This window comes from Ambystoma mexicanum, chromosome 4q, assembly GCF_040938575.1.
Source record: "Ambystoma mexicanum isolate Mex_15411 chromosome 4q, UKY_AmexF1_1, whole genome shotgun sequence".
Taxonomy (NCBI): domain Eukaryota; kingdom Metazoa; phylum Chordata; class Amphibia; order Caudata; family Ambystomatidae; genus Ambystoma; species Ambystoma mexicanum.
The window spans coordinates 1,070,109,660-1,070,134,944 of record NC_090928.1 but is presented as its reverse complement, the minus strand read 5'-3'; the positions used below and the strand labels follow the sequence as shown (position 1 = coordinate 1,070,134,944).

Below are 25,285 nucleotides of genomic sequence, written 5' to 3'. Positions count from 1 at the left end.
AAAATAAAATAAAAAATTAGTTCACATTGGGTACGTGACAGATGCCCAGTATATGTGATGTTCACATTTTGGTAAGGAGCGATTCATTGTTTTCATATTCGTTACCTATCAGTGACATATAAAATGAAAAGACATGTTTGTGCACATGATTATTCATTTGAATTTGTAATGTCCCGATAATTTTTAAAGGCATTCGGTTAATTTACATTTGTCAAGGTCAGAAACATACATTTAAACATTGATGATAAGCCAGAGATTGGGTGGAGAAAAAGGGGAGAAGGAGAGAATTCCGTGAGTGTTTAGTGGGCTGAATTTTTAGCGGTTAGGCTTGGGTTTAGTAGGTAAGGGAAGGTTTACCAGATTGTATTGGGATATCCCTGCAGGTCTCTGATTTAGGTGTTAGTAGGTGGTCGGCTGGATAGCATCTGAGGATGAAAATTGAGGGTTGGAGTATTGGAAGGGATGCCGACATTCTTGTTGTGCAGTGCATGTCGGTACTACTCTTGCCGCATGACGGTGGCTGGGTCGGGACATGCATGCAGTGCCCGTGTGTCCCCGTGCCCCGGTGGGCGTGATGGCGAGTGCCAGAAGTTGCTGAGAGCTGTCATGACGTTTGGTTCCATGTGGGTGTTGGTGTGGTGGTTTCACTAGTTGGGAATTCCTGGGCTCAGTGACCCGTGAAAGTCGGCTGGATGGGTGTGCCAGCTGGCAGTTGGTAGTGAAGAAGGGCTCAGTATACTAAGCTAGGGTCCTGTCTGTTGAGCTGTTTATTAAAATATATTTTCCAGGTGTTTGGAGCTTGTCATTGCACGCAGTGTTGCTAGTTTAGGCCTTAAATAGTGGTTTTGGCCAAGGCATGTTGCTGGAAACAAAGTGTGATTAGTTTGACCTTTAGAAGGTTGATGGTGGCGATCCATGCCCTCCTTGGTTAATGTAATGTAAGTCTCCTGGGCCAATTAAAACCGGAGGTCGGCAAGTAACTGGGCCTAGGACTTCGAGTATGTGCCTAGTGCCTAGAAATGAGTAAGGCGGTTCTCACTCCATTTCTCATGAGCTGCCGCACATCCGAATGATCAGTTACGTAGTCCTGTTGGTATGGTGGTCGGGGCGTTGTAGCAGGCGGGCTGTCCCATTGGAGTGCGGGATGGCTAGTGCCTGATAAGTGTCAGTGATTGCTGCGTAAGACACTTGGGGTCTACATGCGGGTGGTGAAGTGCGATGTTTATGGAAGCTAAAATGTGCATGTGGTCCGTATGGAGAGGTACAGAAAGGGCCGGGGTGTTCGGGCGAGGAGTAAATTGGAAGCTAGTGAAAGCGTGTGCTAACAGGTGGTCCCGAGAACCCCCCAACCCTTGGCCAAAATGTATGCAGGCATCTTCCCCCACTGCTGGAGAGGATGCGCCCAAATTAGCACCTATTGGCATCAGTGGTGGGAATGCCCCAACATCCGAACATACTGGAAAGAAATCCTGGGGTGGATCCACCAAATGGAGGGCATCCACAGGGAACTCTCCCCCCTCATTGTCCTATTTGGGGTCGAACAGATAGAAGAGCAATAACGGGGGGCGTGGCCAGCCAAGGACCCGTGTGGATGGCTCCGAGGTAGGCTCTGTGTCCCCTTCTCCGTTATGGCCCTTAACTACCCCCTAAATCGTCAGTTTTTGGCTGCAAATTGAGATTTCGGTGGCTGAGCACCTGAGGCGTTGCTGGAGAAAAGGCGAAGCACCGGAATGCCGCCGTGTCCGAGATCGGATTGTCTCGGACGTTCTGATCCTCCAGCCAAGATGGCGGGGCGGCACTGAACGCTGCATTATGGCGGTTGAGGCATGGCGGTTGGTCTCGTCTTCCCCGCATGAGAGTATCGCTGAACTCATCTGAAAAAGAGCACCCGGCCGCATTCCCTGCACGAGGGCACTATCGTGCCTGAATGAGGTGGGGGACCTGGCGCCCTGACTGGGAGGAGTGAAGACAGGGTCGCAGCCTTGGAGCGGTGATGCGCCCCGGAGACCCGCTTTGGACCCATAGCTTGGCGAGCCCTCCGACGCGGTGGGCGAGTGAGTGCGCCCGTCCACGGGGGACCCGGCGTGGCTACCGGGTGGTGCTCGCTGCGGGGAAGATTCGGTGGCAGCCAGCAGGGGTGCCGGGCCCCCTCAAGAGGATAGTGGAGCCGCCGCATTTGATCCCGGTGGGCAGTGGAGGCTCGATGCGGGGCTGCTGGGTTCCCGTGCTGCCGGCGGTGCGCTCCTGTCCCGCGCCCAACTGGTGACTGTGAGGTGAGAGGAGGAGGGAAGGCCCCCGGCGCGCATTTATGGGGAGATGGCAAAGGGAGCGGACTGTCGCCATGCATATATATCGCCTGTGAAAGCCCGGATCTCCTCCTCGCCCCTTTAAGTCTTGAGAGCAGAGGGACTCCTTGGGGAGTGGGAATATCCCCAAATTAATGCAATTCAGGAGAGGAGACTGGGCGTAGGAGGGAGAGACACGACATTGGAAGCCTTAATCAGCACATGTGGTGGAGTGTGTTGGGAGCAGCTCTCCCATATACCGGCGCATTGGCCTGCAGCATTGCGATTGGCGGGTCCTCCTGGCGAACGTGAGCAGCGACACAACTGAGGAATTGAGGACTGTGTGGCTTGGTGGTGGGGGGGGGGGCACCTAACGGTGCGACCTAATGCATCCAAAGAGGAATAGAAGAATCCAGGTCTTGGTGGGTCCCGCGTCCCCTTGCTGGCGGTACATAAGGAAGAGCGGGGACTCCCCCCTCCCATAGGCATTACAACAGACTTTGCATCGGGGGCGGGCCCAGCCTGACCCAGCCTGGGTGTGCTGGTCCTCCCCACACCGCTGACCCAACATGTCCAAACAAACCACTAAAGCCAAAGGGGGGGAGCACCGGGGGACATCAAGATGATGTTGCAGGCGGCAGAAACACAAAAGCGGAGTCAGATCCAAGCTACAGCTCAGGTGCATCTCTGCCCATCAGAAGACCTGGCTGACACTTCGGACCCACCAATTCGGAAATCTGACCTTCTGGCGCTGCTTCAAGAATTGAAGGATATTAAAGAAAGCGCTGCAGACTTGGCTAAGTCTATAGCTGATCTCAGCAAGGGGGTCATGGCAGCTGAGCGAAGGATAGATGAAGTCGAAACGACGGTTGCCGTACAAAGTCATGAACAGGAGGAGCTAAGCAGAAGAGTGCAAGAGCTTGAACATCAGATGGAACGGGTCCAAAATAGGCAGGAAGATGCCGAAAACAGGTCCAGAAGGAATAACTTTCGGATTCGGGGGGTTCCCAAATCGGTGACGGACCCGGACTTACACCAATACGTAACAGACCTGTTTCGACATATCCTAAGTGCCGGAGAGGAGAAAGAGATAGTCCTAGACCGTACGCATAGGGTCTACTCGACGTTCCAAATTGATAAAAATCTTACTCCGTATGTCCTCACAAGGGTACATTTATTCCAAGAAAAAGAAAACATTATGCACTATGCAAAGGAAGAAAGGACCTATACCGTTCAGATCGGCAACCATCCAAATATACCAGGATCTTTCACAAGCAACCCTCCTCAAGAGGAAGAGGTTGAGGGTTGTGACGAACTGGCTGCGGGCTAAAGGGGTTAATTACCGCTGGGCGTACCCTACTGCTCTTCGATTTGAATGGGAAGGACAACGTTACACGGTCACCAAGGAGGAAGAAATGGACAGATTTATGGCGGACAAGGAGACTGGATGTGATGTTGGCGTGAATAGTTCCACATCTAGGGATAGACAGAATATGGGCTCGCCCGAGAAGGAACAATGGAAACCGGCACGCCACCGACCAAAGGGCCGCAACAAGGATACCAACGCAGCAGATCCTAGGTGACGGCATACGCTTCAATTTCAGGCACTATCCCTATATCAGCAGAGGTGAGGTTGATGCACAAGGAACTTTGACAAATTCGGGCGTGAACAGGGTAAAGAAATATGAAGATGGTGCCTGTAAAACCTGTCAACACCGAGAACATATAGGCACTTACGTAAGAGGGGGAGTGGGGGGGTGCGGGGGGGGGAAACCAGACCCCACTTTTTCCAGGAACGGTTATACCCGGTACTTTCTGAGGTTCAATTCACTAAATGTTTGTAACAGTTTGGGGATTTACATGTTTTGGGGACAGTTTGGGTTTTGGGATGACGGTGTTGCAACATGTGCATGGTACTCTCTGGAAAAGGGAGAGACCCCTGGATCTTAACAGGAGCAGAAATGCAGGGCATGGCCATGGCTGATTTAACACTGGTTACTTTAAATGTCCAGGGGCTTAAGTCTCCAATTAAGCGCAAATCGATATTAGCTACGCTGAGTGACATGCAGGCCTCAGTGGTTTGGGTGCAGGAGACACACCTACTCAAGGCCGATGAGCATAGATTGAGACATAAGGCGTTCCCCACACAATTTTTCACCACTAGCGGTACCAAAAAGAGAGGGGTAGGCATCCTGATAGCGAAAGGGATTATCTTTGAAAAACAATTCTTGAAAAGGGACCCTGAAGGCCGCTATATGCTGGTGGGGGGAAATTAAATGGGACAACAGGTGACATTGTATCAATCTATGCTCCTAACGAAGGTCAAGACCGCTTTCTGAGAGAGATCCTCCCGATCATGGCACAATGGGGTAGATTGATTCCTGACGTTTCTTCAACCCACAAGAAAATGCTTACACCCACTATTCTGCGGTGCACAAAAGCTACTCTCGGATCGACATGGTGCTGATTTCAGACTCTCTGATTCCACAAGTTACGGGATTGGAGATTGGAGTGATTTGCCCGTCAGATCATGCCCCAGTCCTCTTAAAATTGGAACCCATGAGCACACAATTTTGGCCTCGTTTCATGGCGCTTAAACGAAATAGTTTTGAAAGATCTTGCCCTCAGAGCAGACATTGAATGCTCCTTAAATTATTTTCAAGAAAATCTCACTCCTGGGGTTCACTGGGATACTATTTGGGATGCAAGCAAGGCGGTCATAAGAGGGTTATTTATAGCACACACGACAAACTACATTAGGGGAATGGAGAGGGTCAGAAGGGACATGCAAGCTCAATTGGCAGAGGCTGAAGCAGAATATAAAACCAAAAGGACGCAGAAAGCATGGAAAGCATTGAAGAAAACTAGAGCGGCTCTAGAGACCCACCTGGCGGATGAAGCCGCACTTCTCCTGGTGCGAACAAAACAGTTTTACTATACAAAAGGGGATAAGGCGAACCGTTTGCTTGCTGCTAAATTGAAGCAGCGGAAGAATCGGAATCACATAATACAGCTCTGGAGCGCGGAGGGGAATCTGGTATGGGGAGAGAAGGCAGTGGAGGAAGTGCTCTACTCATATCATACTAACAATTCACAGCGGGAAAACCTGGGGAGGGATAAACAAAGCGCTTTCCTCGACCAGATATCCCTACCACAAATTAGAGATTCAGACCAAGTTTAGAAGCCCCTATAACGGAAGAAGAAGTGGGAGAAGCAATAAAAGCATTGAGGACAAATCAAACCCCGGGTCCAGATGGGCTTAGCAACGCATATTATAAAACATTCAGAACCATCCTAATGGGCCCCCTAACGAAACTGTTTAACTATATACGCGATACGGGTAGGATCACTAGGGATATGAGCCAAGCGACCACGTTATTACTCTTAAAACCAAACAGAGACCCCACTGATTGCTTGAGTTACCGCCCCATCTCATTATTAAACGGAGATGCAAAGATTTATTTGTTAATTCTAGCCTAGAGATTAGCGGGGGTACTTCCGGAGATAATTCATACTGATCAGGCGGGCTTTATACATGGGCGGAATACACATGACAATATTAGCAGAGCTATAAATACAATTGAGTGGGGCCGGAGAACAGGACAGCGGTTTTCTGTTTTGGCTTTGGATGCCTCTCGTGCATTCGATAGCTTGCATTGGGGATATCTGCGGATGACGCTCGAAGTTCGGGTGCAGCCCGATTTTCATACGCATGGTAATGGCCAACTTTGTTCACCCATATACTCAACTAATGGTTAATGGCAGATTCACAGATAATATTCCAATCCAAAAGGGCACGAGACAAGGCTGTCCATTGTCACCTTTAATATTTGCCATGGCCATGGAGCCGTTGGCACAAAGGATTCGCTATGACCTAGAGATCCGTGGGGTGGAGGTGGGCGCTGTGGGTGCTCAAAATAAATTGCGCTTTATGCAGATGATATTTACCTGTTCCTTTAAAGATACCACGTGCTCGCTACCCAAAACACTTCATCTCTTTGGGGAGTTTCCAAAGATCTCTGGGTTTAACATTAACTATGACAAGTCTTGTGCACTCAATATTACTGAGCGTGCTGAGCAAGTGCCGGAATGGGCAAATAGGTACCCCCTGAAGTGGGAGCGGAATAGGGTCAAATATCTGGGTATACAACTGACACCTAAATATGGGAAACTGTACGGGGCTAACATCCCGGACCTGCTGGAAGAACTAGCAGAAGAGCTAAAACACTGGGAGGCGCATAAGTTATCTTGGCTGGCCAGAATATTAGCGGTAAAGATGTACCTTCTCTCAAAGTTCCTTTATGTTGTAAGAGCCCTGCCAGTGCATATCCCACCCCCAGCAATTCAAAAACTACAAAAGGAAATAATGTCATTTATTTGGAAAAGAAAGAAACCACGAGTCCCCAAAAAGGTCTTGTTTAGGCCTCAATCGCTAGGAGGGTTAGCGGTCCCTGAAATTAGCAGATAGTTATGTGCAGCGCAGCTGACGCCTATGCTACAGTGGTCACCTGGAACCACCCAAATGTGTTGGGTGACTCTTGAAAAAGAGGCAACTAGAACTCCCCTAGATAACCTCCCCTTCCTTCCGGAACGACACAGAAGCAAAGAAGGCGTTCTGCTTGAGTCTACCAAAGCTTCCTTGTGGTACTGGGATAAAGCGCTACGACAAAGGGGAGTGAAAGTTGGTAGAGGACCCCTAGCACCAGTAGCCTATAACCCAGATTTTTCTCCCGGAGTGGGACCTGATTTTTGGGCACAATGGGGTGGGAATGAGAGGTCACTAGCGATGGGAGATTTCTATGAGGAAGGCATACCACTGACCTTTGATAAATGTAAAACCAAATTTAATATTCCTGAGACTGAGAGGTTTCATTATATCCAACTAAGGCATTGGATTACTAATAGAAAAGTCAGAGAACCAGTGGGCCTAGAGCTGACAATGAAAGAGGGCCATCCTGAGAAAGGAGTGTCGAGATTGTACAACCTAATGGGAACATTAGACTCTGAAGAAGTGCTCCTTTATATGCAGCGGTGGGAGGCGGACGTGTGGAAACTGATCTCTAGTGACACCTGGTATCAAATTTGGCAAAGAACCGCGAAATGCTCCAAGTGCACCTCCATCAAAGAAGCAGCATACAAAATGTGCTTACGATGGTACATGACAGCTGCACGTATGCACACCATCAATCCGGATTACCCCATAACCTGCTGGAGGAACTGTGGGCAACCAGGTGACTTGATACATATGTTGTGGACTTGTCCGCTGGCCAAAACATATTGGAAGGAAATCCTCCGCCACAACAAGGAGATAACTGGGACACAACTGCCCTTGGAGCCTTTGGTGATCCTATTGGGGGAAGCGGTCGAAGGAAGCTATCCTAAATCGGGTCCAAAAGCTCACGTTATCACCCACATGTTAAACACGGCTAGAATAACTTTGGCTCATAACTGGAAGAACCGACAAGGTCCGATAACAGCTATGTGGTGGGTGAGACTATGGGGGGGGGGGTTATGGCCATGGAAAAGACTTCCGCCTTAGCCCACGGCTCCTACACAAAATATTTGGACATTTGGTTGCCGCTGCATGACTACACAATGGACAGAGAGCAAATGTACTTTAAACCGAGACTTTTGCGTAGCATTTCTGTTATTTAATTACACAAGCTGAACTGAGAAAGGTGCGATCCAGGCTACTTATTCGTTGATATTGTTCACACCGTATCCATTGTTAGGATGTTTGGGGGCTGGGGGGTGACGTCATTGGGATTGTTTGTACTTATTTGAAAATTAAAATAAAGTTGATTAAAAAAAAAAAAGAGCAATACCAGGTTCTCCCACACATGCCCAGAAACCACCTTCTAGCGGCTTGCGTCTGCGTAAACATTAAGTGGAAAGCAAACGCCCTCCCCACCAAAACAGAATTGCTGCGCAAAGCAAAAGATTTACGGGATGGAGAGTCTCGCAGCTTTGCTCATGGAATCTCACACACACATTGATGCCCCATGGCTTCCCTTCCTGGAATTTTTAAGAGAAGCAAATGCTAATCCCTGACGCTTTTGCTCCAACCGAAAACCATAAAGGGCTGCACAACGTCAGTGAGCGCGTAGTGGGTTGTAACTGCACTCTGGCTTGCATGATCACTCTCTGTCTCTACGAGCTCTAAACCTTACTCTTCCACACTCATTTCTCTGTGGTCAAGACGGTTTTACTCTGGGCCCATGCTCAGTGGAAAAAATAACGCAGCCTTACCCAGTGGCTGGATCACCTTGCTTCCTGGACTGGGAAGACCTGGGGAGCTGGGGGGAAGACCCAGGAGTGGGGGGGATGGGAGGTTGAGGGGGATGGGGGTTTGATTGTTTTGAAAAAAGTTAAAACCTTATCTTGTTTATCACGTGCAGAGGTGAAAGTGCCAAAGAATATTGCACTTTATTTGTTTTGCTGTTGTAGATCACAATAAAAACATATTTTTTTTAAAAGAATTCAAATCTCAGTGTTCTCTTCCCCCTTGGAAAAGAATTCTTCTTACTTTACTTTTCTCAGAGTTTACCAGTGGTCAAATCCCTCCAGGATCATTTTAAACGCAATGCTCTGTATCCTACCTTTGTGGCGCTGGACTCCCCAAAGTCATGTGGCTCTTCGGTAGGTATATTGGTTCTCAGTTCATTTAGTAAACATAGGGCCTCATTACAGGTCGGGCGGTCCGGAATTAACAGTGGCGGTAAACCCACCGGCACTGTTAATACTGGACCGCCCAATCCCGAGTTCTGGCGGGAAGATCACCTCCCGCCTGCAGGTCTGACCTGGCGGGTTGAACACCTCCCGCCTGCAGGCGGACGTGGAAACACCGGCACCATCACGAGATGGTGCCAGTGTTTCCACTTCCCCATTCCCATTGAGTCCTATAGGACTCAATGGGAATGGGGATTTACACCATTCCGCCTTCGGGATTCCCAGGACACCAGGGTCGTAATGCCCTGGTATTTCCGGGAGTCACGGAGGCGGAATGGTAATACGAGTCCGGCGGTCACCAGGCGGTTTTACCGCCACGGTTACCGCCGGACTCGTAATGAGGCCCATAGTGTGTCTGCCTATTAAGGTATTGCAGGTTCCTGTTACCCAATTGGCTTTGCTAGCCTTGTTGTAGAGCATTCGCACTACTTTCATATTGCTCCCTGTAGGGCGTATGCTTGTCAGATTGTCAGTTCCTCATATCTTTTTCGGCTTTCCTAGCATGCACCTGTTCGGTTCTCGTACTATTGGCGGCTTCCCCTAGCACTGATATAAAGTGTTTGTATCTCTTTCACTCTGTTTTACTTGGGTCGTGTGCCCGTTCCGTTATCTCAGGTTTTCGTTTTGTTGGTGGCTTCAGCACTCATGTAAACCGAAGTTTGTTGTGTTCACCAGTGCCCTTACTTCGAATGGATTGTGTCCTCCAACGTATTCCACATCTTTGACATGTAATGTCCACAGCTGTGTACTTCGGAAACTTTTTCGGCGGATGGCGTCCTGCGTCAATGGCGTCAGGTCGATGTTCCTCGAAGGCCTCCGTCGAGGGCAACGTCACCAGATGTTATAAATAGGACGGACGGCGCCCGTAGGATCAGTTCTGTTTCGTGCCTCGTGTATTCTTCGTGAATAGCTCTTCTTCTTCGACCCCTTCCACTCCGCGGTCTGGCTTCAAGACTTGCCGGGACTACAAGTCTAAAATGTCGATTACCGACCCGCATCACATTGTACAACGTGTTTACTAAACCGCTCTTTGATATACTTGACTATCTGGGTGTCTGCTACACTAATTATGCGGATGACACCCAGATACTCATCCCTATCACTGGCGATTATGTAACAGATGCCAAAGCTCTCAATACAATCTACACTGTCATTCAAGCCTGGATGGCTCATCATGGGCTTTGCCTTAATGATGGAAAGACGGAATTAATCATTCTTGGATCCCAATACAAACTCACTAAACTTGACCCCAAATTCAATTCCTTCATTATTGATGGGAACGATATTAAAGTCTCCAACGTCACTAAAACACTTGGAATATATCTCGACTCGACTCTATCCCTCAATCGACAAACCAACGCAGTTGTCTCAGCATCATCCTATACTTGCAAATTGATTACAGCATGTCGCCCGTTCTTGACTACGGAGAACTGTCTGATTCTCGCCAGAACCCTCATCATGTCCAAAATCGATTACTGCAACGCCCTCTACCTAGGAACTAGTCAAAGAAACATTGATAAACTCCAGGTCATGCAGAACAACGCCATAAGGGCAGCTCTCAACGTTCCTAGGCGTTCCCACATATCTAACATGAGACGCAACTTGCACTGGCTACCCATTACTCACTGCATATCCCTCAAAGCACTTGTTCTAATACACAAGGCCCAGAACAGCGCAGCCCCGGCTTACCTTTCCTCGCGCTTCATACAACACACAGCAACTAGACCACTAAGATCTTCTCAGGCTCATACGCTGACTATTCCCAGCTTTAAGCTACAGACAGCCGGAGGCTCTAGCTTCCCTGTCCTCGCGGCTAAGCTCTGGAACACTCTTCCCAATGCTCTCAAACGTTCCTCACATCTATGCCTTCAAAGCTAAAACTAAATTGTGGTTACATGAACGGGATGCCATAGCCTCCTCTTTATAAGCCTTACACCTGTCAGTTCCATTACCGACTGCTCATTGTACATAGACTGTTTTTTACTGCATTCTTAGATTCACTCCTCTCCTCTATGTTAATGCTCTGAACTCTATGTAAATATTTGTAAAAATGTTTAGTGTATCTATTTGCTGTAACTTGTAACCACCTCCTTAAACATGCGCCCAGATGCCCCGGGGCAAGGTGCGCACTATAAATAAACAAAATACAAATACAAATTTGTTTGTGGTGCTTGGGTAAGATTCACAACACCGACGACTGTGTTCCAAATGCCAGTCGCTTACTGCTAAGGTGTTGCAGGAGCATAAGGGAAAGCTTCAGTTAGGTAGGGGATCTAAACCCAGCAAGTCCCGTAAATCTAAGTCAAAAGGGATGTCCACTGACGAGTCGAAGGGCGACTCTCTGCGTCGGAAGGAGTCACGGGGGGGTGCGTCTCGGTCCCGGAGTGGTTCCCGCCGTTCATCCTTCTCATCTTGGCATTCTAGGAAGCACCGTCACCGGTCGCCTTCCCCGTCCTCCTCGGAGGATGGAGCCACGAGGAAAGTGGCTTGTCCAACAAAGTCCTCGACTCCGGAGGAATAGGCTGCCTTCAGGGAGCAGATGTTAGCGATTTTCCAATCGCAGGTCACAGTTCCGTCTGCGCCTTCTGATTAAGCTGTCGAGGAACGGTCTCGATACGTAGCTCGTGCGCCTTCGGGCTCAGGTCCTTGGCGCGATCCTCATCGGAAACCTTTGAGGTCCTGTTTGGACAAGGCTCAGGATGGTCGCAAGAGATGTGCTTCCAGGTCTCGGTCCTCGTCCCCAGCGAGACCGCCGAAACCTGCTAAGGGCTCGAGGTCGGTGTCGACTTGAAGCATTGCCTTTGTACCAGCCTTCAGCACTGTCGACGCCGAAACTGTCGGCGCCCTTGACGCCTTTGGGGCCTTTTGGCTGGGATTTGCCGTTGGAGGTCCCTGGTACGGTGGATCCTCCAAGGAAGGCTACTTCCAAGTCTGTAAGGCCTGTTAAGGACTCGAGGAGGAGGAGGAGGAGGAGTAGGAGGAGTAGGACAGTTTATCCTGAGGTGGAGTTTGGCAGGCCTGGGGCTCCTGCTGAGTCTTCCTACAGGAGACTGATGGCTAGAGTCACGGAATATTTTGGTTGGTCAACTCCTCCTGAAGCTTTTGTTCAGGATGACTTGACGGATATTCTGGATCAAGGTCCGTCCTCTGACCCGGTATTACCTTTTCATCTGACCTTGCAGAAAAGAGTGGCGGCTACTAGGCAGACCCCGGAATCTCTTCAGGCAGTTAACAAATTGTTAACTAAAAAAATACTGCCCTTCCGGTAGCGACCCGAGCTATCTTTCATCTCACCGCACTGCCGAGAGTTTGGTGGTTCAGGCGACGTACCCTACCATCCCTCTTGATAGGGAAGACAAACGCTTCGACGGTTGGGCACAAAAGGTGTTTTCTACGGGGAGTAGGGCACTGAAATCGGCCAACTCCACTTGTGCCTTGGCAAGATTTTCACACACTCTGTTGTTTCTCTTGCGGCTGAGCATATTCCCGAAGGGTAAGAAAGGGATGGGTTCCTTGCTCTCGTGCAAGATGGCAAGGATGCCATGTGCGAATCCCTTCAGTCGGGTTTGGACACGGCCGACCGTGTTAGCTGGTCCATGGCTGCGAGCACCGTTATACGCAGATTTGCATGATTTCGGAAGCCGGGTTTTGCTCCGGATGTGCAAGCCGTCTTTTGAACATGCCCTTTGATGGCGCGCATTTGTTTGGCAGCAAAGCTGACGAGTGCCTTGAGGTTGCAGACCTCAACAGCTGCAAGTAAATCTTTAAGCGCAGCTGTGCGTCAGCCTCTGCCTTTTCATTTTGGGGACAGCAGTGGAGGGGAGTTTCTTTTCGTTACTAATCCTCCTTTGGTAGAACGAGAGGAGCCGCCAGTCAAAGTGGTCAGCGTAAAAGTACCCGTGGTGGTCGGGGAAATAGAGGTGCCAAAGCCGCTCAGGAAGCTGCCTCTTTGCCTTCAGGCGCTGCCACTGCCGCTCCAAAACAGTCATGAGACCATGTCCCATGGTTCGCCGGTTGGGGGCAGACTGTCTCAGCATCTCGAAGAATGGCAAACTATTACTTCGGATTCGTGGGTCCTGGATACAATAGCCCACGGCTAATACCTTCCCTTCCTACAGCGGCCTCACGACAATCCACCGGGATATCTCTCTTTGAAGCTTCCAGATCGGATCCTTGTGCAGGAAATCTTGACCCCGCTAGAGAAAGGCGCCATAGAACTAGTGCCCGTAGCGGAGAGGAACAAGGGATGGTATTCCCCATATTTTTTGATTCCAAAGAAAGACTGGGGATTAAGACCCATCCTGGATTTGCGTTGGTTGAACAAACTTCTCGGGAAGGACAAGTTCAAGATGGTCACTCTTTCTCAAGTCCTCCAGGCCCTTCAACTTCAGGATTGGTTTGTGTCCCTGGACCTACAGGATGCTTACTTTCATGTGCCGATTCATCCAAAGCACAGAAAGTACCTGAGGTTTGCGGCTGGCGACTCGCACTTTCAGTTTCAAGTCCTGCCATTCGAATTGACCTACGCCCGAGGGTCTTCACCAAGCTAATGGTGGTGGTGGCAGCGCATCTCGCAATGGGGTTTCACATCTACCCCTACCTGGACGACTGGCTGACCCGTGCGCCTTCTCCCGAGCAAGCATCTGATCACCTTAGTCTCACCTGCCGTGCCCTCCACAAGCTGGGCTTCTCCCTCAGTTTCAAGAAGTCGCATCTGACACCTTCCCAACTGCTCCAGTATATCGGGGCTGTGTTGGGCACGTCCTTGGGGAACTGCTCGCCTCCTAAGGTGAGGGCTCATCACGTTGTGCAGATGGACAAGTTTCAAGATGCCCAGAGTCTCCCGGCTTTCAAATTCTTAAGGTTGCTCGGCCTCATGGCATCCTGCATTTTTCTAGTGCCAGAGGCCCGGCTGAGGATGTGATCCCTGCAAGGGGTCCTCAAGATGCAGTGGTCGCAGTTCTCAGGCAAGATGTCTGATCCTGTTCAGATTCCAATCTTGGTCTTCCAGGATATTCTGTGGTGGGCCAACGAGGGAAACCTGATGAAGGGGTAGCTGTTTTGGCAACCGTGGCCGGAGGTGACTGTAGTGACGGACGCTTCCCCCACAGGATGGGGAGCTCGTGCCGAAGACTTCACTGCCAGTGGTCGTTGGTCTCTGTCGTAGTCCAAACTCCTCATCAACCTGTTAGAGCTGAGGGCCACCAGGCTGGCAATGAAGACTTTTCTGCTGTCTATGTGGGGGGGGGGGTGTGTCCTGATCATGACGGACAACATAGTGGCCATGCATTACCTCAACAAAAAAGCGGGGGGGATAGGGTCACTCCCGTTGTGCAAAGAGGCAATTCATCTGGCTGGAGAGGACAATGCGGCGGCGCACGCTCTGAGCAGGCAGAGCACGATCTCTCACGAGTGGGAGTTGGCTCAGGAAGTCCTTCTGGAGATCTTCGCCCTTTGGGGAACACCACAAGTGGATCTCTTCGCCACCAGTGCCAACGTGAAGTGCGAGAGGTTCTGCTCAAGGGAATTTCCTCTGAGAGGAGCCTTAGGAGACGTATTCGTAGTAGATTGGTCATTCCCACTGCTGTACGGTTTCCTCCAGTCCCTGTCATTCCTCAAGTGTTAAGGAGGTTACAGAGGTTCGGATCCCCTATGATCCTCATTGCTCCGGATTGGGCCTGGTGAGCGCGGTACCTTCTAGAAATGTCCATCCGCCCTCCACGCCGTCTTCCCTACCGAGAGGATCTGCTCTCGCGGTCAGGTTCTCATCCAGAGGTCAGGACTCTCTACCTTCACGCTTGGTATCTGAAAGGTGCAGAGGACAAAATGTTGATCCTTTTCAGTGTGCCATTCCTGTGGTTTTTTTCTTTCTTGCTTTCTTTGGCCCACGGGGGCCTTCAAGTGGGTACCATTAAGGGTTACCTGGTGGCGCTGTCTATCTTCAAGCGCTCCTCTGAAGAATGTTCTTACTTCCTTTGATTTCCCAATTTCTTAAAGGGCTCACTAATGTGTTCCTGCCGTCCCCTTTCCAGGTGATGGTTTGGGATCTGAATTTGGTTTTGAAATTCCTCATGGGTGCTCCGTTTGAACCTTTGCACTCCTGTCCTTTGAGATTGTCTTTCAAGACAGTGTTCTTGGTTTCTTCCGCTCGCAGAGAGTGAATTGCAGACACTTTCATCTAAACTGCCCTTTACTGTGTTCATCAAGGATAGGGTTGTACTGAGGGTACGTCCTTCCTTTCTACCTAAGCTAGTGTCTGAATTTCTTTTGAGCCAGAAAGTGGTTCTTTCGTCTTTCTATCCTCCTCCTGGCAAGGGCGAGGAGTGACTCCATAGGTTGGACCCTAGGAGAGCTTTGAGCTTTTATATTTCTACGATGTCCAGGGTCAGAGTGGACAATCCACTCTTTGTGGGGTATGCTGGTCACCGATTGGGCCAGGCTGTTACAAAACAGACCTTGTCCAGGTGGATTATCCTCACCATTGATGAATGTTGCCGTTTGGCGGGCAAGGACCCTCCTAAAGGGTTGCATGCTCATTCAACTAGGGTCGTGGCTACTTCCACTGCCCTGTAGAGGGGGGTGTTCCTATTAGGAATATTTGTGATGCAGCCACATGGGCTTCTATCCACACCTTTGTTAAACATTACTCCCTGTATACACTCCATGGTCAAGATATGGCCTTTTGGTAAGGCGGTTCTTTATTCTGCCATCTGATTGGATACTTTAAAGTTCTTTTCCCTCCTCCATTTTCTGGCACTGCGTTGGGAGTCTGTCAAAGATGTGGAATAAGTTGGAGGACACAATCCATTCGAAGAACAAGTTACTTACCAACTGGTAACGTTCTTTTGATTGGATGTTCCTCCAACGTATTCCATATTGCCCTCCCAGCCTGCCCCTCTGGTGAATTTCCTATGCGATTGCAGCTTCCGTTTCCGCAAGGCTATGTGCAGTCAAGCAGGCATTGGATGTGTGCATGTCGCACCTTATGGGAGAAAAAAACATAAACTGAGGCTACGGGCGCTGTGCATCCTATTTATAACATCCGGTGACGTTTATCTCGAGGAATACGTTGGAGGAACATCCAATCGAAAGAACGTTACTAGTTGGTAAGTAACTTGTTCTTTGGGAGCACCCGCTTTCCTCTTGATACTAGTCGGCAAAGGCACTTGCCGTGTGGAACTCAGGGACCCGGGCTCTTTTCCTTATCCTGGATTCTGCATCAGTTGCCGGGCCCATCACTGTTCTCTAGTAGTCGTGTCACCAGGGAAACTGTTTTCTTTCTGTCTCTGTCCCTCTCCTGACCAGAACCTTTAGCTCAGTCAGATTACCTGTCTCTCAGTCTCCAGCTAGTTGGTCTCGCTTCCTCCACAGCACTGCCCCTCTAGGACGTCATCTCTGTGATGACTCTCCTCCCTCCGTAGGAGTATCTCTCCCATTCGCAGTTCTTGCTGCTCTTATGCACGTCATTGGAACAAAAAGACTTGTGTCCATCATCTTTGATTATGACTGTAAGGGGTCAGAAATGTAATCCGGACACAAAGTTGTCATGTTTTTGGTTGAAGACTTTAATTCAACTGAAAATGGGTTGGGGAAAAGGCCTCTGACCTTATTCTAAAGAGGACCTACCTAAAAAACAAACAAAGGATCTGTCTGTGTCAGGATGTCGTAGACTAAAAAGTAGTCCTTGTGTCCAAAACATTTTATCCTGACCCTCACACTACAAACAAATTAACAACGTGAGAAAGAAAATGTCTTCAACCTGATCTTGCCAAAAAAATTTTGTAAATGGAAAAATAGAATGGCTCTGACGAAAATGATTTCCAAGGTGAAAAGACCTTGGATCCAGAGGGTGCTTCCCTTACCCTGGATTCTTCAATGGGTCTCTTTACTTAACTAACACTTATTTTGTGCCTCTTTGGTGCACATTACACCTGTTAGGCAATAGGTTCTGTTGCATTCTTTCTTTAGCACAAGTTTCTTCTTTGTCTAAAAACACTGTCTTTCTTCAGCATTTCTTGTTGGTTTACAAATTGCCTGGTATTCCCCCTGCCAGGACCTATGTGGTTTCCAACTGCCTGCTATCCTTTCCTTGCTAGGGCTACCTATGTGTTTTACAGTTCCTCTTTATTGCCAAAACTCTTTACTGCGCCTCATCCAATGAAGCCATGACCTCTCCCCTGTAGTTGTCACCTTCCAGGTCACCCTCCCTCATACAGCCACCCCCAGGGTCAGGATTAGGTAGCAGCTGCTGTCACCTGGCCACATGAGAGGACGTCCCCACTGGGGAATCTGTGATGACTCCATTGAATTCATCGTATGGCATTCACACCTGAAACCAATAAGAGTGAAAGAAGGGTCTTTGTTGGTTATATTATTAATAGGAGATACCAAAGTCTTTCCAGCACCCATATAGACAGAGTGTATGTTCTGGACTGGGAGTCCCTGTCTGTAAGAGGGGAGTCACTCCCAGTGAGGTCCAATTTGCCCAGACCCTTACGGAGGGCCTTGCTTCGTTCGCTCGGCTCCCTAGCCTCACAGGAGGTGGCTCCCTTCTGTGGAGAAGAAACAAATTGTCCAAATTCATCACAATTGATCATTTGCTTTGAGCAACATCAGAATCGATTTGCTTGATATTTACTGGAAAATACTGCACAAACGTTAAACGTTTGATTCTATGCTGTAAGTAAGAAGAAAGGAATTTGCCTATGATTCCATCATAGATGAACGACGTCCTGGAGAAAAGTGTGTGTGTGTGTGTGTGTGTTGTTTTTTTTTTATTAACAATTGGTGATAATTTCATGAAAACTCCATTTCAATGTGGATGGGAGCTTTTTCTTTCTTAGTTGTTGTAGTAGTTTTAAGAAACAGGTTTTTTATTGAGTCAATTTATTACTTTTCTTGTCTTCACAGAGCGTCCTGTTGCTGACAATGAGCGGATGTTCGATTTTTTACAAAACTTGGGTGCCCAGAGGAATGAAATTCGCTTTTACCTCCGTCATGAACGCCCCCCATCTAGAGAGTCTGGTAGGTGTTTTTTGTGGAAATTAGTCTTGAATCTGAACCATCTCTTTTGACATGAATGTCAATTGGTAAACTAAGAAATGAAAAGCATTTAACTTGCAAAAGAAAACCGCTTCCCTCTGGCATGCAAAGTTAATGAAAAATTATAATGCTCTCAGATTAACCAATGTGCTTTTCATTGTGTACTTCTGTGGGTGGCATATTGTTGCTGATTATTTTGTTGTATATATTGGCCTTAATTTTTGGTACTTTGGGAAATGTTCCACAGCCTGTAAAAGCATGCATCTTAAGGGGAATACCAGGTTTCTACCAAAAGGTAGACCAAACTCTCTAAGGTGTAGCAATGGCAGAGCAGTCATGGCTTCATTCAAGGTGGGCGAGCCAGAAAGAATACACTACACACGTATGCTGAAAAATAAATGCTATTGTAGAATAACACATAAAGCAATTATTTAAAATAATTACTATGGTTTAGAGACACCACACAGTAAAAGTGTGTGTTTGTGAGACGCAGTAAAAGGGCCTTGGGCCAGACCCTTCCTGCTTGTACAAAAATTGAAAGGCATGTAGCTGGTAGTAGACTGTACTCATTATAATAAGGGGTGTGGAGAAAACAAATTCCTTAGCACATTGACAAATGCATGCACATATCCTAGATTCACCCTGCTAGTACGTGTATTGAACAGTTGTTCCCTACAACCTCAAATACTTTATTGGACATGAATACCTAAAAAGAAAAAAGATGTTCTACATTAAGATCAAATTTCGTTATAAGGCATTTTGTAGGCCCTTTTTAGGGTAAAACCAAAAAAGTGCTGGGTGGAACATTTTGCCCTTTCTGTAATGGGTCACACATAAGGCTGCCTCCCAGTCTTGGGGAACCTTCTTAAGCACATCATTTGTTGCCTAATGTCAATATATTGCCTTACATTGGTTTTAGGGGCCCGAAACTCCCTCTGCTTAGTCTCCTAGGAGACCCAAATACACTCTGATGATTCGCTGGTTGACTGTCCGACAAGGACAGCCACACTGCTGGGTGAGTGACAGCTATGCTGGAATGAACGGGAGAGAACTGTATAAAAGGCAAGTCTTTTGGCTTGGAAGGCAGACTTGACCACTGGACAAAGGAACCGAAGAAGAACTTGAAGAGGACGCCTGCTGAAACTCCTGGACCGTTGGTTTGCCCGGTGAAGCCCTGCTGCAGCGCTGAAACGTCAAGTTTGCATCGACAGAGAAGCCCCTGCAAGGTCTACTTCTCCCCTTGAATTGGTGGGACCAATCAACTTCAAAGTAAGCCACCTGGACATCAATCTCAGAGCTGGTTTAATTTCCACAGAGTTGCTGCTGGAAACCGTATAGCCTGGGAGAGGAACACCAGTTTGTGTTTGTTGCTTTTAAGTTGGCCAAGAACTCCAGGAAGATCCTCCGGACTCCCAGGAAGCAGGACTGACCGAGCCTTAGCCCCCTCAACAGAGTGCAGGATCCCAGAAGCAAGAAAAGTCCATCTCGACAGCCAGGTACTGCGGTGTTGCTATTTGCGGTAGACGCGAGGAGCTGAAACTCTGAACAGCAACTGAAAGTGAAGTTTGCCGGTTGCAAGTTCTGACCATCGAAGTGCATTGCAGGAGTCCCCGAACGTCCTCCCTGGGCCTCAGTCGTGCGAACACGAGGAACAATGAGATCCTCAGAGCTGCACAGGAACAGGAGTCATCTGCTACATCTTTTCTTCATTTTAAAGGTACTGTACAAAGTCTTAGAGTAGTTACTTCTTGCTGTAGAGTTGCTTGCATCTGTCAACTACTAACAAGACTTAACAGCTTATGGCCCTGCATTGATTCCTCTTTTTCTTTAAAGACTTCTGAAACATTGTATAAATACTTTTCTACTTCCCTACAAAGAAGTGCTTCAGCCCATCTAGACTCTTGCCTATTGACTTTGGCTTAACCTATTTTAACTGAATGACTCTTATTGGAGGACCTGAAAGTATTTGCCTGCTTAAGAAATATTTGTGGTGTCTAGTTTGCTCTAATAATCTTTTCCCTTTTTACTTGCTCTTAACTCATTCTGAATGCCAACAGTAATACATTAATGTCAACTGCGCCCTAGCAATTGAAGTCACCTGTGGGTGTTGGTCTCTGCGGTATGCCTTCCAAAATGGGTAGTCACTGATTTTGAATTAAGAGATTGTGTAATTTTGAAGTATATTTGTGTGGTCTTTTAGTCCTTTCTGAAGAAGGCTTACATTAACTGACTGGTAAATAAATTAACAATTGTTTTATCAAGAAACCCTGCGTGTAAGTGTTTGCTTGAATACTTGTCACTGTGAACCTCTGTGTAACTCCCCTACAGCTCACATTGGCCCCTCTTGAGATGAGCCTGGCTACTCGTCCACACTACCAACCTGTGTAGTACAAACATATACCAAAGGTTGGGTTACTACTGCCAGGAGGTCAGGGTTGTTGTAGCGCACCCTATGGGTACTGCATACAATCTTGCCTAACAAGGAAGAACAGACGGGAGGAAGTAGACGGCGCCACCCAAGCCAGGTCGAGAATATGGGTCCGCGCTGGCCAGAGAGACTGCGTATACTACCAAGTATTGCCGCTGTACAAAAGGCATGTGTTAAAACAGTTTTTCTGAAGGCCAACTAAGGGCCTAGTAAAACCATACAACTGAGACCGTACACAACATCACTCTTAGTAGAAGGCTGTACCACCTGAGTATTTGGTAGCTTAGACAGAGCAGCCAGGCTTATTTTAGGAGGGAGTGAGGGCTGTCGGAAGGTACAAAGAACTTGTATTATACCAAGGGTTCAACAGAAACACTTAAAACCAGAAGTATTATAAAAAATAAAGGTTTATTTATAAATACAGTTAGGCCAAGTTAAGTCTTGTGGGGAAGTATTTTGTCATAGTCATAAACAAAAACACAATACAATGCTTTAACATACACTGACCAAAGCATACACTGTTCAGAAAATGACAGTATTTCTAGGGCAGTCAGACCTTATCAAACACATTTAGTATAGGATACACCTATCCATGGGCAGTAAAACCATAAGTTAGTTTCAGATGACATTACAGTATATTTATGTTGAGGGATAGCTATAGATCACATGTACAATATGCAAGTGAAATTAAGTCTCTAACGGGTAAATTGGATGAGTTATGAAAGATCTAGAAAGGTGCGTTTTGAGTAAAATAAAGCGGTGAAAAAGGAAAGAAAAACAGTTTTGACAAGACCAGTTTTACTCTACTCTAGAGCATTCAGGCTAGGCCACCAAAGTGGGACACAGTAAGCTCCAGGGTTGATTTGCGAGTTGAACCCTAGCTCCCCATTGCCCACCCTGGCGGAACCAGTCCGATCACTCGAAATAGGACTAAGGGTTTAGGATTAACCTAAGGCAGAATTACTAAAGAGATGGCGCTAGCACTAGAAATCAAAGAGCAGGGTTGCAAGAATGATTCTGACGGTATTACAAGTTATCAGGATAAGGATAGGATGACTTAGAGAGGGGAACGAAGGACAAGGCAAGGCAAAGTATACTATGGATTTCAATGGTTTTCTATTGATACTCAGTCAACTTTTGTTTAGGATTTTGGACGGTCAGTGTTTTGGTCACCATACGGATCTGGTCTAACAAAGGCCAGCCAGACAAAATCAGCAGGACAGGATCAGCTGGGCAGGGACTGGATACCAAAGGTTAGTTCTGGTCACCGGGTGGCATCAGTACCTCTGGATGCAGTTATTGGGCAGCAATTGGTGGGGCTCAAGTCAGGCTGGTGTCAGGAGGCTTCCCACAAAACTACAACCGCTTCTCCCTTTGAGTGTTGGGATTTTAGAATGAATGCTTTGCTGGAAGGGTCAGCAATACTTGGCCTGGTAGTTGGATCTGGAATCTGGATCAGTGCAAGATGAAGGAAAAAGGAACAGGACGCTGCACAGGAAATCAGGAAGAGTGTCCCAGAGTCTTGACAGGGACCCGTATTTATAGTGCATAGTGACATCACCAAAGTAGAGGCTGGGCAGAGTTAACTAAGCACACCCCTAAACTACTTGAATTGGACAGGGGTGCTAATCTCTGCCTTGCTCTCAACTGTTTGGATTTCCAAGGGAATGATGTCAGGTTTATGAGGTGAGTTTTACAATTGCCAAAAACTCCCACATTTACTTTATTGAAAATCTGATTTTGCCAAAAACATACATTTACACCATTGCAATCTCTTGGCAAATTATACACACAGGTTACATATTATGTGCAGCACATACCAGTCCAATCCTGAAGTCTGTGGGACCTTGTTTTGCCCTTCTGATACATTTTGGTAATTTTAAACATGAAAGATCTGTCCTAAAATTCCCTCATTTTATACATATGTGGGGTTAATCATAAGGTATAGAAGCATAAAAATGTACATTTGGAACATGTATACTTTTCTGGTAATCTGCAATATTTTGTTACTTCTGTTCCCTATGCAGCAATGAAACATATGACATTTTAAAAGAAAGGCCATAAAATTACTTCTAAACAGTCAAATATTTACATTTTTCAAAAGTCCTGCTGCAGAGATAAAAAGTCTTTAAAGTTTATTCCTGCAGTAGTCTTTGTGAACAAATGGCAGTTCCTTTATTGGTCATTTTTTTTCTTTAGCTTCAACTGCTGCCAAATGTCATTTCCTTCAGCATGGTGGGGTTTTCTCCGCTTAATTGAAGGTTTTATTAGCCCTTCACACTTCACAGGTTAGTGTCCCAGGACTTCTATTGTCCCAGCCTGGAGCACAGATGAATGTCTGACGAGTGTGTGAACTTTCTTTGTCCTGGCCCATTCAAAGTTTTTCAAGCTGCAATTATCACTTACGTGTCCTGAAAGTGTATGTTGTGACTACCTCCGTAGTGGGAAGTTTCAGGGTTGGCACTTGAATAACTGTTTGTGTTTTTTTTTTTTTTTGGAGCTTGCAAACTCAGCCCATGTGTCTTAATCTTTATTTTCTTATTTTGAGTCTTGAATTAAACCAAACCTGTGGAATAAAAATAGCCTATGTGTGTATTATCACCAGCCACAAACCCCTTCACATTGCTAGGCAATGGCAGGTTTGGCATCTGTCTTTCCAATATGGTTTACACAACAGTCTGGATAAGGCAAAGGTCTCCATAAAATTGACATGTGTTCATACAGCTCTGATTTCTTTTCAAACAGTGATTTTGATGTTTTTTAGCCAAAGTGAAGAGTTTTTCCGTGTTTGATGCAGTACAGCTTTTGTTGGTTTTCAGATTTTGCCTGGCACAGCCTGTCATTTGGAATAAGGCTTGGTTTTGCTGAGGGACAGTGGGGATATGCATGGGCATGGCAGGGCCTTATTAATCAGTGGTTGGAGGAAGAACAGATGGAAATGGTGTCAGAGCAGCATTTTTAAAGGTGAAAAAGGGTTTCTTTTCAATGGATATTTTGGCTTTTTCAGCAAAGCAGCGCTGCCTTTTCCACTCTCTTCCTTTTATTTATGTCTGAACACACTGGCAGTCTCCTTCAAAGTGCCCCCTGGCTCCATCCTGCCCAATGTGTGCTTGGCAGGATGGTGCCACCATTTTTGTTGTTGTTGCAACGCAGTTTTGAGCCATGGTGCTTGCAGGAGCCAGCGCAACCCTTTTGTGGTTGTTTCTGCGCAAATGCAGCTTAGTGATGTGGGGCAATGTCGTTGAGTGGGTCAATATATCCCACAAAACACTTGTTCTATTTTTCAAGGCAGAATCCATTTCTTATCCAGTCCTTCTCTAGTCTATTGCATGAGTTCTCTCAGAGGCAGAAGAGGGACCCTAGTGGTCTAGGCACTAGCTGTAGGCAGTGTGAGATAGGGTTCAGTTGCAGGGAATGTCAGAGTTCCTGAGGAAGTCTGATCAAACAAGTAAGTATTTCACTTTCAAGTTGGTTAGGGTCCAGGGACTTCAGAAAAGATATCCTAGGATTATTCCAACAGTGGGCCTGGGTGAATTGGAGAGGACTCCCAATCACAAGAAACACCCCAAAGGTATACAGAAATCACACAGGCTTAAGGTAAGTAAATACCCCAACCGACACAGTAGCTCATCACCGAAGAACAGTTGCAGCAGGGGAGACTTCAGGATCTGCAGCCATATACCTGGTCGATGGATTCCTTTGTCATGAAGACAGGCCTTTGCAAGGGATTTTGCAGTGGGAATCAACGGGGAAGGCTCCAAGCAAGAGTTTCTTCATGGCTGGACGTGGCTCTGTGGTTTTGGCACCCTTTTCAGGAACCAGAAGAAGACTGAATATCGCTGATTGGATTCTCATTGCTAATCTGGTCCAGCACTCTGAGGGGACTTCAATGAGTGGAATCGCATCTCTGGAGGTCCAGCAGGATGCCACCAAATTATCAGCTTGATTTGGAAGACTGTGCACCACACACTGGCTCGAGGACCCAGGGTATTGCGGAGTTGCAGCCCTGCAAGGTTGCAGCTGGACGTGGGATGGCTCGAAATGCAGGCCTTCTTGTGTCTAGTGGATCTCACCAGGGTCGGGGTTGTGGTTTTCGAAGTCCCCAGGTTGCTTGAAAGGAAGGGTAACAGGAGGCTCCGGTACACAGCAGGGTCTCGGATCGCTGGAAATCATCTTGGCCCCGGTTTCTTCATCTTCCTCTTTGGATTCAGGGACAGTGGTCGACTACCTCTTCAGATTCCAGGATTGGAATTCTATGCGGGAACTCAGCCAATTCAACAGGCATGCAACATTCAAACCTGGGGGTTTGGCAGTCTTTTCAGGACAGCCAGCCTCCCAGTTGGAACTGGATTCTTGAAGTCATGCTGGAAGACAAAGGGGTATGATTTTTTGGACTCCTCCTGCAGTTCGTTCCTTCACAGACACTCCAGAGCCTGGCCGGCTTGACTGAGGTCTCCTGCCAAAGATAAAATTAACACAAATGATTTACCCACCCTGGAGTGCAAGGGAAGAACCAAGAAGAGACAAGAAGCACTAAAATGGCAGAAAAAGAAGACTGGGGCCATTTTGGTAAAATGGGCACCCTGGGTGCCTTTCCCGCAGTTGTGAAAGCAGCCTGCTGTAAACATGCTCCAAATTTGTAAAAAAGGTTCACTGCAACCAGCCATTTAGGGTAAGCTTGTCCCTGTAACACAAATGTTACAGTGAGAAGGAGAAAGGGGATACACTGTGTCCCCCCCCAGCACTCCAAATAAGGTGGGGTGTGCTGGTGCCATCAAACCTAAGTTTAGAGAGGATAAAA

At 47.5% G+C, this 25,285-nt stretch overlaps 1 protein-coding gene across 4 annotated transcripts in view; it reads left to right on the top strand.

Moving 5' to 3' along the window:
• TP53BP2 (tumor protein p53 binding protein 2) overlaps positions 1-25,285 on the top strand; it is a 642,763-nt gene that overhangs the window by 177,716 nt on the left and 439,762 nt on the right. For all 4 annotated transcript variants that reach the window (XM_069608638.1, XM_069608637.1, XM_069608636.1 and 1 more), the window contains exon 3: positions 17,925-18,038. In XM_069608638.1, the coding sequence (XP_069464739.1) occupies positions 17,925-18,038 (114 nt within the window). The remainder of the gene's footprint in view (positions 1-17,924; positions 18,039-25,285) is intronic.